Here is a 14850-nt window from a genome sequence, read left to right as displayed (position 1 = left end):
GGGCTACTATTTTGCATTGTGATGTACGTAGGGTTGCCAGATACATGGGTACTAAAAGGAGGACATAGAAAGACAAAAAGGAGGACAAAGGAGGACCTATTGAATGTTTCATTTGAATCATTCCAGATTAAACCCACAATCAATACAATTTTATTACAATAGTTGCCAATAAATGTTTCTTAGTGAACCGACCAAGAAACAGTCATGTTAAAAATTAAAAATAAATTCAATAGAGGCTTTTATATTTCAAAATACTGGGGGTGGGCAGGCAGGTGGGGGCGGGGAAAGCTAGGGGGAAAGGGGTCCCTCCACTTCTCCGCCTCCCATCCAAAATTATAACATAAAATATACAAAAGCCTGACATTTTAAAGGTTTTTATCTTTGCCTGCCTCACGGAGGACATTAGGCTAAAAAGGAGGACATGTCCTCCTTTTGCCTGACATCTGGCAACCCTAGATGTACAGGGTAATGACTCACCTGTGGAAACTCAACCACTCCATGTGCTTCTCACGTACTTGAAACACCTTATGGGGGAGCCACCATATATCGGAAGCAACTGGGCAATAGCGAATAATAACAGTTGCTTTTGCAGTCCACCCTGGGAAGCTTGCGAAAACATTCTGAAGAGCTGTTCTCTCCTGTGTGCCAGGATAGACAATCCACTGCTCATGCAGCAGAACAGCTTTTTAGCAACACAATGTATTACATGTCAGTTAGACACTCCCTGGTCTGAGAAGACAAGTATGGAAGGGCATGAAGTACATAATCATCATATGCCCTCAAGTCAATTCTGACTTAGGGTAACCCTTTCCAGGGTTTTCCAGGTAAAGAATACTCGAATGTAGTTTCTATTCCCTTCTTCTTGGGACGGTGCAGCTTGCCCAAGGTCACACAGGTTGGCTCTTAGCACAGGAGTCACAGCAGGGGAATCAAACGCTCAACGTCTGGCTCAGCAGCCAGCTTCCTAAACCACTGAGCTGCCCAGCCAGCTGAAGTACATAAAGAAATCCCTAAATGAAGTAACCGCTGCTTCCTACTTTTCTTCTTCTGAAGAGGTTACTTACACCCTTCCAGTGGCGTAGTAATGTTGTGAATTTTAGGTTTGAGTTGCTGTAGGATTTAAACCAGATAGGACTTCTTGATTACCAAAGATGATGACATCTGAGTTTGCTGAGTTTCACTGTAGTCCTACTCTCTGTGTGTGTGTGTGTGTGTGTGTGTGTGCGTGTGTGTGTGCGTGTGTGTGTGTGTGCGTGTGCGCGCGCATGCGTGCGTGTGTGCACACGTGCACACTGTGCCATTTGTGAAGCAGAGTGCAGACTAGTTAGGATATGACACAGGGAGGAGGGGCAGGAATATAAAATATATTTAATATAGTTTAAGGTTAAGGTTCCCCTTGACAATTTTTGTCCAGTCGTGTTCAACTCTAGGGGGCGGTGCTCATCCCCGTTTCCAAGCCATAGAGCCAGCGTTTGTCCAAAGACAATCTTCCGTGGTCACATGGCCAGTGCGACTTAGATATGGAACGCTGTTACCTTCCTACCGAGGTGGTCCCTATTTATCTACTTGCATTTGCATGCTTTTGAACCGCTAGGTTGGCGGGAGCTGGGACAAGCGATGGGCGCTCACTCCGTCGCGTGGATTCGATCTTACGACTGCTGGTCTTCTGACCCTGCAGCACAGGCTTCTGCGGTTTAGCCCGCAGCGCCACCACGTCCCATCCATATTTAATATAGGGGATATAAAAAAGATATTGGCAGAGAAGGAGAGGTAGGCAGGGACTTAGGGAAAGAGAAAGAAGTGTCCCATACTCGTTTAGGTTCTGGATCCATCGTGACCAGTTCTCCGTCCGCTGACCTCTAGCCTGCACCCTCTTCCAAATTAACCCTGAGGGAGTGCAATCCTTGACAGAAGATAAGATTTATCACTCCAGCCTATAGCAATTAACTTCCTTCCCCCAACTGGATGAGGGGAGGACATTCCTGAAAGGAGGTTTGGTGATGAGATACCCAACCGGCCTGTTGCTGTATCCCGAAAAGACCTCGAAATGGAGAGTGTTAATAGGATCCAGATAATCTGGAAGCCAAGCCCATGAGCTATTAAAATGGTGCGATCCAAAACAAATTCAGATCTGTCCAAACGCACTGGAGCAGGTGATCCTGCTTACATGAGCCGAGCCAAAAATAAAGCTGGCCTGGAGACCCTCCTGCATACTGTTTATCCACCTACACTCTGAGCACGAGCCGAGGCTATGAAATCATTTTCAACAGAATTATTCCTGTCAGACTGAGATCACGTCGCTTGCGGTCCCTTTCGGCAATTCCTCTTTGGAGGCATAAAACATGAAGAGTCCGGGAACACTTACAGTGTGTTGAGGTTCTTCAGATTCCTGAAGGCACCAGGGTGGATGTCTCTGATCCGGTTGAAGCGCAGATCCCTGAAAGAGAGAGATTAGGAACACAGGAGGCTGTATGATAGGGAATCAAATCACTGGTTCATCAAGTCTAACGTTATCAAATCTGACCCGCTGCAATGGCTCTTGAGAATGAGGCTGATCTCTCAACTCTGCCATGAGGTTCCTGGTACCCCCCACTCACCCCGTGTGTTTCCCACACATGTATCGACCACCCCTGACCCTGCTTAGTTTATGAAATCAGACACAATCAGTGTGTCTAAGGCATGTCACTTCTTCAGCTCATTCATTCTGCCATTTACAGTTGGCTTTGGTGATTTTGCTGGTCGTCAGCCAAATCCACCATAGACACCAAGGCTCAAGATTATAGTGGGGTGAAATTTACTTGATTTTAAGATGGAGTGTTGGACTTCCCCCCCCCAAGTGATTCCTTGCTGTGAGTCCAGATGATAAAGATATCATCCATGTTTACCACACAGACAAGAGACTGTGGGGTGCAGTATCTAAGAAAACAATGTCCTTGATCCGCCAAAAATCTATTTGCATACTGTGGATTCCTATGTGCCCTGCAGTCATGCCATTGACCCGGCCACACCAGGCAGAGATTCACCTCAATCTTCTCCCTTTCTCAGCCTTCTCTTTTGCCGTCTGTCAGGACAGCCTGTTGATTTATCTGAGAAAGAAACAACCCGCTTATTTCCATTGAGAAAGACACGTGGAAACAAAACATAAAGCTTCCAGTGCCCTCTTGGCATGGTTCACACTGGCTGAAGGATGCTATAAGACACTTTGAAAGAAAAATGGTTTTTCATGCTTTGCTTTCACTCATAGGGGACTTGTGAACCACCGTTCAGACATTTCGCTTACAGCCTTCTTTTCTGCCTATGTTCCTTTCCATTTACTGTATTTTTCTGTGTATAAGATGCCCCCATGTATAAGACGCCCCCACTTTTCTAATCCAAAATTAAGAAATCTAAGTGGGGCTTAGCAAGTGTACGGGGAAAGGGATAAAAGCACTGCAGAATTGCTTTTATCCCTGCTTTCCCCTCCACTTGTTTTTGCTCTCTCCTCTGCTTACTTCCTGTATAAGACGACCCTCAATTTTTAGTCTAAAGATTTTAGACAAAAGTATAGTCTTATACACTGAAAAATATGGTAATCGAACAACTGAATTCAAAACCAAAACTCATCCTACGGAACAAAGCCCAAAGACCTACTTGGTTCACAGCTTGCTAAACAGACCACAGCTGTTGCAGTCTGCAAGCCATTGCCTGTGTCCACATCTGGGCTGCTGTGCTCTAGAAGAGCAGGCTGCGGCCAAGAGGCAACGGCTGTCATATCTACTGCATATTTTCAGAGCGGACGTATCTGTCTCTTTGCCCTCCCTGCTTTCTGTGTTTCAGAGGTTAAATGAGTCACTAGTTCGCTCAGTCAGATACAAAGCCAAGACTTCAGCCGTTTCCAGCTGTGAAGAGCAGGAACATGGCGGTTAAATGTGCCGGTCCAAAAACAACCACTGTAAGGGTTGCTCTTATGACTCTCCTTTTTTGTACCAAACTGGAACAGAGTTCTTTAAGTGACACAGTGCCCAGAATGTAATTGGTTATTTACTCCAGTGTAAATGCAATGGTTAAAAACTGCAGTGGCAAATTGGTGCTAGCTACAGTAACTGGATTGCTCAGTACTTTAGGTTTCTGGCTGTGGAGCCAGAGATTGGGAGTTCAAATTCCCTGCTGTGCCTCCTGGAAGAAGAGCCAGCCTGGGTGGCCTTGGGCAAGCTGGACAGTCCCAGAACTCCCCCTAGAGGAAGGGAAGGGTAAACCACTTCTGAGCGTTCTCTACCTGGAAAACCCTGGAAAGGTTCGCTATAAGTCAGAATTGATTGATTGATTATATTTTTTTATCTGTCTTTCTCCCAAGGTGGCTTACTTCATTAAAAGACATTATTTTCTGTTTCCCTGAGAATAAGCCCTAACCTGAAAATAAGCCCTAGCATGATTTTTCAGGATGCTTGTCATATAAGCCCTACCCCCAAAATAAGCCCTAGTGAAGTGAAACCCCACCCTCCACCCTTGTACAGCAACCAGAATAAGATGGCGTGACTATATTTTAATACTTGTAGGCATACATGGGGGGGGGGAAATAAACATCCCCTGAAAATAAGGTATAATGGTTTTTTTGGAGCAAAAATTAATATAAGACCCCCTCTTATTTTCGAGGAAACACGGTAGAAAGGGACAAATACCACACTACAACACAAGCTTGCTCTTCTACATGGTAAAGGTAAAGGTAAGGCTTCCCCTTGAAATTTAGTCCAGTCGTGTCTGACTCTAGGGCGCGGTGCTCATCCCCATTTCCAAGCTGTAGAGACAGTGTTTGTCCATAGACAGTTTCCATGGTCACGTGGCCAGTGCGACTAGACATGGAATGCCGTTATTACCTTCCCACCGAGGTGGTACCTATTTATCAACTCGCATTTACATGCTTTCAAATTACTATATTGGCAGGAGCTGGAACAAGTGACAGGAGCTCCCTCTGTTGTGTGGATTCGATCTTATGACGGTTGGTCTTCTGACCTTGCAGCACAGAGGCTTATGCTGTTTAACCCGCAGCACTACCATGTCCCATTCTACATGACACCCCTGCAAATTATCAGCAAATGGCAGTTATATCACTTTGTGGGGATCCTGTTTTCTGGCCAGGCACCCTCAATTCCTTGATTCCTTCCTTGTTGGGCTTGGTTTCGCAACACCTTTCTAGCGTGTTGATGGAGGAACAGAGGTTTGGTCTATCTTCCCATTCTCCTTTTGTTGGGGGAAAGAAGAAACATTCATCCTTTCAGATCCTGTTGGAACATAGCACCTCTGACCCCATAGTGTTGGCTATCTGGTCAGCGCGTGATGGGAATTGTAGCCAACAGAATCTGGGTAGCTGCGTATTCCCTGATCCTTCTCATTTCAAGCGATGCTTGGGGTTCAAACTGGGACTTTATGAAAGCACTGAGCTATAATCCTTCCCTTTAAAAAACCATTATAGCAGGGGGACAACCCGATAATGTCCACCTTTACCTACCTAACAGGCACCATACCTCTACATGGTTTCCATTACACCTCTAATTGTTGTTGGGCTTTTAATGCTTCATACCTCCTCTTGGATTGCTGCCTTGTCATGGCAAAGGGGCTTGAGCAACTCAGAGAAGCTATGGGCTATGCCGTGTAGGGCCACCCAAGACGGACAGGTCATAGTGGAGAGTTCTGAATCAACATGATCTGCCTGGAGCAGGCATTGGTAAGCCACTCCAGTATCTGTGCCAAAGAAAACCCCATGAACAGAAACAAAAGGCTAAAAGATATGACGCTGGAAGATGGGACCCTCAGGTCGGAAGGCGTCCAACATGCTACTGAGGAAGAGCGGAGGACAAGTACAAGTAGCTCCAGAGCTAATGAAGTGGTTGGGCCAAAGCGGAAAGGACGCTCAGCTGCGGACATGCCTGGAAGTGAAAGGAAAGTCTGATGTTGGAAAGAAAAATATTGCATAGGAACCTGGAATGTAAGATCTATGAACCTTGGGAAGCTGGAGGTGGTCAAACAGGAGATGGCAAGAATAAACATGTCACTGGAAGACATGAAGGTTCTGGACCAGGCAACTTTGATAGTGTGCACATTGGATTTTGTTATCATCAAACCACATATTTGAATGGTTGGAAAGGACTCAAAGGTTCACAGGGTCCAACTCTTTAGTGAAACAAGAAATCTGCAGTTTTAGCATCCGACAGATTGCCTTCCAACCTCTGTGGCTGTTATGTGCCATCAAATTGCTTCCAACTCATGGCAAACCTATGAACAAACTGTCCTGCCCTCAACAGCCCTGCTCACCTCCTGCAGACCCAAGCCTGTGGCTTCCTTTAAGGAGTCACTCCATCTTGTATTGGGTCTTCCTCTTTTCCTGCTGCCTTCCACCTTTCCCCACATTATTATCCTTTCCAGATAATCCTGCCTTCTCATGATGTGCCCAAAGCAGCACCTCCTGAGAAGTTTTGTCATTTTTGTCTTGATAGAGAGAGTTCAGGCTTGATTTGATCCAGGACCTACTGGTTTGTCTTTCTGGCAGTCCAGGATATCTGTAAAGTTCTCCTCCAGCATCCTATTTCACCTTCCAATGAGGAAAATTCTACCATGTTCCAGTCTCAAACAAGAACTTACTAGAACATTAAATGCTGCAGGACACGTACAGGAAAGATTGGACAAGTTATTGTTGCTGCTGCTAACATACTGTAACTCTCAGAATTAGAGAACAAAATTCTAGGGGACCTCAGCAAGGTTAGCTCGCAAGACAACCTTTCTAAGCTCTGATTTGCACACTGCAGCAACATTTACGCCGTGTGCCTGTGGAGGAATGTTTGGTAGGTTGAAACGTGCATTTGACAGCTGCTGCAGAAATTGTTTGGCAAGACCTCCTGCCAGACGCCATGGAAGACGCTCGGCCATTTGGACTGCGTGCCGCTATACTATGGAGCTTTTGTTCATTGAACTGAAAACAAGCGTACCTATTTTTTCTTCTGTCGGATGTGGGTCTCTGCTAGAAATGTGCTTTTCTCCTCCCACTGCTTTTCTCCTCTCCTTTTAATGATTCTCGGACACAGCCCCAGCTTGCTGCAGTGACTTCTTTCCTCTCTCTGTTTTGTCAGTTTCTCCATTGAAAACAGATGCAAAACATTTCCCCCTTATTCTGGCTGTACTCCCGTTGGCTTCTTGACAGGCTGAAATCACAGCCAAGCTGGTGGATGATTGGGCATTCACAGAAATCATAGAATCATGGAGTAGGAAGGGGCCTATAAGGCCATAGAGCCCAACCCCCTTGCTCAGTGCAGGAATCCAAATCAAAGGATATTTGCCAGATGGCTGTCCAATTTTCTCTTGAATGCTTCCAGTGTTGGAGTGCTCACCAGCTGCAGAGGTGACTGGTTCCATGGTCATGCTGTTCTAATAGTTAAGAGGTTTCCCCTGATATTCAACCAAGATCTGTTTTCCCGTAAAGTGAGCCCAATATTATGTTTCCTGAACTGTGGGATGATCAATCCTGCTCCTCCTCTATACAACAGTCTTTCAAGTATTTGAAAAGTGCTATCCTATCTCCTCTCAAGTCTTCTTTTCTCAAGGCTAAACATGCCTTGAGTCTTTCCTCCTAGGGCTTGATTTCCAGTCCCCTTGTTGCCCTCCTCTGAACATGTTGCAGTTTTCTGGCATCTTTGTTAAGGTGCTCAAGATGAGACCTAACCAGTACTGAATAAAGGAAGACTACTCTGTTTCCCTGAAAATAAGACCTTACCTGAAAATAAGCCCTAGTATGATTTTTCAGGATGCTCGTAATATAAGCCCTACCCTAAAAATAAGCCGCAGTTGAGTGAAGCCCACCCTCCACCATTGTGCAGCAACCAGAAGAAGAAGATGTGACTGTATTTGAATGAACGTAGATTATACATGAAAAAAAATAAGCATCCCCTGAAAATAATCCCTAATGTGCTTTTTGGAGCAAAAATTAATATAAGACCCTGTCTTATTTTCAGGGAAACAGGATAATACTTCATGGGATTTGGAGACTAGATTCGTGTTAACACAGCCTAAAATTGGATTTGCCTTTTTTGCAGCCACATTGCACTGTTGGCTCATACTCAGCTTGTGATTTACAACAATTCCAAGATCCTTCTTGCTCATAGTATCATAGTATCCTTCAGCTTGTAACTGTGTATTTTTTTTCTTCTAGGTGCAGAACTTTCCACTTATCCCTGATAATTTTCATTCTGTTATTTTCAGCTCAGCGCTTGCATCCATCAAGATCTTCTTGAATTTTTATTTATTTATTTATTTATTTATTTATTTATTTATTTATTTATTTATTTATTTATTTATTTATTTATACCCCGCCTATCTAGTCAATTGTGACCACTCTAGGCGGCTTACAACATAAACTTAAAAAATAAACATTTTTGTTATTGTCTTCCATCATATTAGCTATTCTGCCCAACTTTGTGTCATCCGCAGATACTACAATCACTACACTTCCTCATCCAAGTCATTGATAGAGATAGGCACTGCCGGTTCCATGGTTTGTGCTGGTTCGACCTTTGGATGAACAGGTGTGTGGTGTTCCCAGCCCTGCCTCCTCTGGCAGACCCTCATTCAAAGGCAGTGCCCTCGCTTCCCTGCCCTGCCTCCTCTGAGCACCACCTCTGAGCGGGCTGTCACCAAAGAAGGTAGGGCTGAGAAATGCTGAACACTTGTTCATCCAAAAGATTAACCTGCAGTTGATGCCCATCTCTAGTCATTAAGAAAAATATTGACGAGCACCAGGCCCCAGACTGAGACTTGCGGTAATCCACTTATTACCTCCTCCCAGTTTGAGAAGCCATTGATCAGCACTCTGAGTACACCAAGTGTGTGTCCCCCTGTTTGATCCAGCCCACTTTGTCAAAAGCCGTATTGAAGACAAGATATATTATGTCTACAGCATTCCCACCATCTACCAGGGAGGTTACCTGATAAAAAACTGAGATAAGATTAGTTTGGCAGGATTTGTCTTATTACTGCAGCATTTTCAAGGTGCTTGCAAAGTGACGACTTTATAATCAGCTCGAGAATTTTCGCTGGGATTGATATCAGAGTAGTTTTCAGAAGACAGATGACTCCTCCAGTCATCTGGCACTTCACCCATTCTCCATGATTTCAAGAAAACAACAGGCAATGGTTCTGAGTTTTCTTCAGCCAGTTCCTTCAATACCCTTGGATACAGTTCATTGGCCCCTAGAGATCTGAACTTGTTCAAAGTACTTGACAATTTGTCTATCAATCTTAAACAGCAATCCTGTCCCCTCCATTTGTACTTCACATTTGCCAAGAGGATCATAGATTGTCTTTTGGGAAAGACCTTTCTTTCTGTTATTATTTTGCCATCCCTGCTGAGTAACTGAGCCAATATTTCTTTTCTCTGTCTTCTGCTATTCTTGTACCTGTAGATTTTTTTTGTTGCTTTTAGTGCCTCTTGCTAACCTCAGCTCATTCTCAGCTTTTGCCTTTCTAACGCTTTCCCTGCAATTCTTTGCTATATGTCTGTACTCTTCCTTTGTGGCCTGGCCTTCTTTCCACTTCCTATGTGTGTCCTTTTAAAAAATTATTAGGTCCTCCCTGAGATTTTTGTGATGCCACAGTAGTTCCCCCTCTCCCCCTATCTTCCACCTTTTTTTTTCCTTGTTGGAATTATTTATAGTTGTGTCTTTAGAATTTCCTTTTTAAGAAACTCACACTCATCTTGGGCTTCTTTCCCTGCTAGTCTCTCCTGCTATGGGACCTTACGTATCATTGCTCTGAGTTTATTAAAACTGGCTAATTGTTCAGAGTTTATTAAAATTGTTCAAAAAAGAAAGAGAATAGAAAGAGAAGGGGAGTCACACTGTATGTCAAAAGTACATATTCTTGCATAGAATTACAGGAGGATGAGCTTGGTTGGTCCATTGAGAGGATTTGAATTAATCTAATAGGGGTGAAAAACAAAAGGAATGTGGTTGTTGGAGTTTACTACCGAGCACCCAATCAAGAGAAGATGCAGATTAAACCCTTGAAAAAAATTTTTTGCAAGGATTTCAGACACATGATGTAGAAGTAATGGGAAATTTCAATTGTCCCGATATCTGTTGGGAGGCAAATACTGCCAAATATAGGCCTTTCCGATAATTTCTTGGCTGGAATTGCTGATAATTTTCTCCTGCAAAAAGTAGAGGAAGAAACCTCTATAGGAGTAGCTATTCTTGACTTGATTCTAACCAATCAAGATGACTTGGAAAAAGTGACAGCAAGAGGACCTGGGGGTGGGGGGGAAGTGACTGTGTTCTTCTCTCCTCATCTCCTGGTCTCAGCTCGCAATTAAAAAGATTAAAGAGAAGATAGGATGAAGTGTAAAACGATGTTAGAAAACACACATGTATTTGCTTTTGGAGTTAAAGAACTTGTATATACAGTGGGTCTTGACTTGAGAACTTAATCCGTATTGGAAGGCAGTTCTCAAGTCAAAAAGTCTGTAAGTCAAGTCTCCATTGACCTACAGTGCATTGAAAACCGATTAATCCCGTAACAGGCCGTTTTTGTTCCATTTTGGTTTTTTTCTGGTCTGTAAGTCAAATCTCAGTCTGCAAGTCAAACCTAAATTTTGCGGCCAGAGAAGTCTGTAACTCAAAAAGTCTGTAAGTCAAGCCGTCTGTAAGTCAAGGGTCCACTGTATGGCAAATGTGTGAACACCAAAGGCTCCCTTTAGTTGTTAGACTCAGCTAGAACAGACCATTGAATGAATGGGAGGGTGTTGAGTCAACACCTCTACAACCCCTGTTGATATACTCAGCTCCAAGAAAAGCAAAGGGAGACAGGAAAGCCTCTAATTGACATCTCTGGTCTAGTTGTCTTGATGAGGTTTAATTCCTACCCACCAAGCAGGTGAGTGAATTTAAGTAGCACATCTGATATCCTAATGACTTAGTAAGAAACGAATTCCCTGAAGAAATAAATCACATTTCCCCTTCCCGGTTGCATAAAGATCTGTCCCAGACATCTACTGATATTTAACAGTTTATCCTCCAACACTACCCTTTCTCACAGAGCTTTCGTTTCATGCCCTGCATCTTCATGTCCTATCTTCAATAAAATCTCAGTGTAGATAAAACTACATGTGCAAATAATTCTTCCCTCATTATGGGGGAGTCCTTTCCCCATGTCAAATGATTCTTTCCAAGCCTTCTGGTGCCAAGGGCCTCTGTTTCTCTATTCCCCTTAATCGTTTGAAAATTCTTCTAGGGTTCTGTGCCCCTGAGTGGTTCTATATCAACAATATTCCTTTCTTGAGAACTGCCTTCCAATACGGATTAAGTTCTCAAGTCAAGACCCACTGTATATACAAGTTCTTTAACTCCAAAAGCAAATACATGTGTGTTTTCTAACATCGTTTTACACTTCTAGGGTTCTGTGCCCCTGAGTGGTTCTATATCAACAATATTCCTTTCTTGGTCACCAGGGCGTACAAACTATTTTTTCTTTGGGGATTGAAAATTGTATGCCCTGCATCATAGTATAGATTTCCTTTCTAGAGAGCACGGCTAAACACTTCCAATTTGCAAAATGCCTCTGAATGTTGAATGGTTTTTATTTTGCTACCACAATAAATCTGCAAGGCATCACCAGTCACAGAGCATGGTCAGAGTTCCTGCTCCTGTCCTCTGAAGATGCCGGCCACAGAGACTGGTGAAACATCAGGAAGAACAACCTTCATAACATGGCCAAAGAGCCAGAAAAACCCACAACAACTATCACCAATCCTTCAGCACCCAAAAGACAAAGTTAAGAGAAAGCATTCTGCACAAGCTCATGCGGTGAGTTGGTGGCAGACGGCGGACTTGACCCCAGGCTTGACAGATCCAAAGTCTAGCTTTCCGTGCACTTCACCAGACCAGTTCTTTAACCATCCTACACATGCAGTGTGATCAGGTAACCGAGGACAACAAGGGGGTCCCAAAGAAAACGGATACTTACAGGACATTTGTCTGAGGTGGGACTTCTGGAACAGCTTCGAGGACCAAATGCATACATCGAACGGTGGTCCTAAAACACAGGCAACGGCTGGGACAGGAACTGGTTGAGACAGGTAAGAAGAGCAGAAGGCAGAAGATGCTCGGGAGGCTTGTGAGTTCGCCCAGCATGGTGTTTGCTGGCATGCAAAGGTTCTTTTTAAGATTCCGAGCTGCAAAGAAGGAAAAGGGAACTTTTTTTCCCCAAGCCTGAAGGGCCAGGGAGGAGGAGGAGGAGGTGGTGGTGGAGGAGGAGGGGAATGCACAGACATGTGTTTCCAATTACGTCAAGGCAGTTTGACAGGCCCGCTCCCACCCTCTCAGCTCATGATGCACATACAACATCCCAGGCGGAGACCGACGACCCTGGTCGGGCTCCGTTTAGCTGCAGCCGATTTTTAAAGCAGATTCGGCGGCTGCTCTTGGCTCCCTGCCTGGTGGGAAAGATTTCGGCCTTGGTGGCAAGAGGGGTTTGGAAACTCCAAAGGGTGGTGCAATCTTACTTTGCAAGGAAACATGGGAGACCCGACAGCTTTTTGGAAGACAGTGCACGGTGGGATGACAAAACCCTCAGGGCCTGGGAGATCTGCAGACATCTTCCCTGTCTCCTCTAGCCAAAGGGATCGGGGGAAGGTATCCCACAAGAGCAAGGCAGGGCCCATCTTTGTATAGGTAAAGATGTGCCAATGGAACCAGTTTCCATTCTTCTTCTGAAGAAAAAAAAAGCTATCTTTGTTCTCTGCCCAAAAGATGCTCTTTCGATCAGAGTCTTTGTGTTACAGGTGCGTGAAGGTGACAGTGGTTCCAGATTTGAAGTACACAGTCAGGAATGTAAAGGCCCATTTGGGCTTGCTCCAACATGGTTCACTGCTTGACATGCAACACTAAACATGCTCCTCCTCCTTAAGGTACATGGTATTCCTGGCTGAGAGGAGGGTAAAGCTGCATTTTCTTTTCCTCATAACAATTCCCAGGTGCTCATCTCCATTTCCAACCCATAGAGCTAGCATTTGTCCACAGACAATCCTCCATGGTTACGTGGCCAGCGTGACTAGACACGGAACGCTGTTACCTTCCCACCATGGTGGTACCTGTTTATCTACTTGCATTTTGCATTTTGCATGCTTTCAAACCGCTGTGTTGGCGGGAGCTGGGACAAGCGACGAGCTCACTCCGTCGCGTGGATTCAATCTTATGACTGCAGGTCTTCTGACATTGCAGCACAGAGGCTTCTGCAGTTTAACCCACAGCGCCACCACGTCCCTCTGCATGAACAAGACCCTAGGCTTAATTTCTGGTGTCTTCAGTCAGAAGGATCAGGTAGCAGGGAGTTTGAAAGAGTTTGGGCAAAGAGGTTGATCTGGTGTAAGGAAACACTCCTTAGAAAAGCAAAGCAAAAGATATACCACCCCATGGTGCTCAAAGCTCCCTCTGGGTGATTTAATATCTAACTATGCAGCTTACATATAAATTTACCACCATCAGAAGGATGGAAGGCTTGAGCCAGTTATGTGAGCCTACTGGGATCAAACTCAGTTCAGTTCAAGAGCAGAGCCTTGAGTGCAGTAATGCAGTTTAACCACTGCACCATGAGGCACAGAAGAAGGTAGTTGAATGGTTGTTGTAGGTTTTTTGGGCTGTTTGGCCGTGTTCTGAAGGTTGTTCTTCCTAACGTTTCACCAGTCTCTGTGGCCGGCATCTTCAGAGGACAGGAGTCAGAACTCTGTCTGTGCTCTGGTGCAGTTCGTGGGGTAGTTGAATATCTAGGACAGCTATGGAAATAGTGCTACTCCCAGAAAGGCTACAGGTGAGTCTTGTGAGATGAACTGATCCACCCTAATGTTCTTGTTTAGTGCTTTTGGCCTGGATTGTTTCACTGCCTGAGATGGAGCAGCATATTGTGCTCCCCCCCCAACCATTTTCACAGTAACCACCCCATGTACAGAACTGGCTTTAGTGTGGAGGTGCAGAAACCTTAGCTTTCCAGAGATTTAGGGCTTCAGTTTCCCTAATCCCTTACTGTTGGTCCTGCTAGCTGGGGCTTGGGAGGAGTTGCAATCCAAGCCATCTAGAGGGCTACAGGGTCTCCACCTCTGCTGTAAGCGGGCATTTTATTTCAGACAAATAGTAGACAGATCAAGCATAAATTCATAATATCCTATCAACGGCTGGGTAGCTCAATAGTTTAGGTCTCTGGCTACGGAGCAAAAGGTTGGGGGTTCAATTCCCCTTTGTAGCTCTTTGACTAGGCCTGGAGTCAATGATTTATACCGTCTCTTCCACCTCTGCAGTTCTAAAACGATGATGATAATGATCCACTCTCTTCTAAGTCTCCTTCTCTCTCTTCTTGTAGGGTGAAGACCAGAACTAAAAGAATGAACCCAAGGCCAGAAAGAAAACGTTGTCGTATCTTCTGGGTTCCTGCATGTCTCATTCTCATACCATTGAGTCCAAGCCCCTGCACAAGCCAGGAATCCAAATTGAAGCAGATTTGCCATGTGGTTGCCCAATATTCTCTTGAATGCCTCCAGTGTTGGAGTGCTCGCTGCCTCCTATTATCATGGGTTCCATCTTCATACCACTCTAACACTTTGAATGTTTTTCCTGATTGTTGTTTAGTCGTTAAGTCGTGTCCGACTCTTTGTGACCCCAATGGACCAGAGCATGACAGGGCCTCCTGTCTTCCACGGCCTCCCGGAGTTGGGTCAAATTCATGTTGGTTGCTTCGATGACAATGTCCAACCATCTCATCCTCTGTTGTCCCTTTCTCCTCCTGCCCTCACACTTTCCCAAACATCAGGATTTTCCCTGATATCCTGCCTAAATCTGGCGT

At 44.7% G+C, this 14850-nt stretch overlaps 1 protein-coding gene across 1 annotated transcript in view; it reads right to left on the bottom strand.

Annotated features, from left to right (window-relative positions):
• LOC110087847 (peroxidasin homolog) overlaps positions 1-12388 on the bottom strand; it is a 56511-nt gene extending 44123 nt beyond the window's left edge. The window contains exons 1-2 of the mRNA XM_020809777.3: positions 11983-12388; positions 2366-2437 (exon numbers count right to left, since the gene is read on the bottom strand). Coding sequence (XP_020665436.3) covers positions 2366-2437; positions 11983-12164 — 254 coding nt within the window. The 5' untranslated portion in view covers positions 12165-12388. The remainder of the gene's footprint in view (positions 1-2365; positions 2438-11982) is intronic.
• Between the last annotated feature and the right edge of the window lie 2462 nt (positions 12389-14850).

Source organism: Pogona vitticeps, chromosome 4, assembly GCF_051106095.1.
Source record: "Pogona vitticeps strain Pit_001003342236 chromosome 4, PviZW2.1, whole genome shotgun sequence".
Taxonomy (NCBI): domain Eukaryota; kingdom Metazoa; phylum Chordata; class Lepidosauria; order Squamata; family Agamidae; genus Pogona; species Pogona vitticeps.
This window is presented reverse-complemented; position numbering and strand designations above follow the sequence as displayed.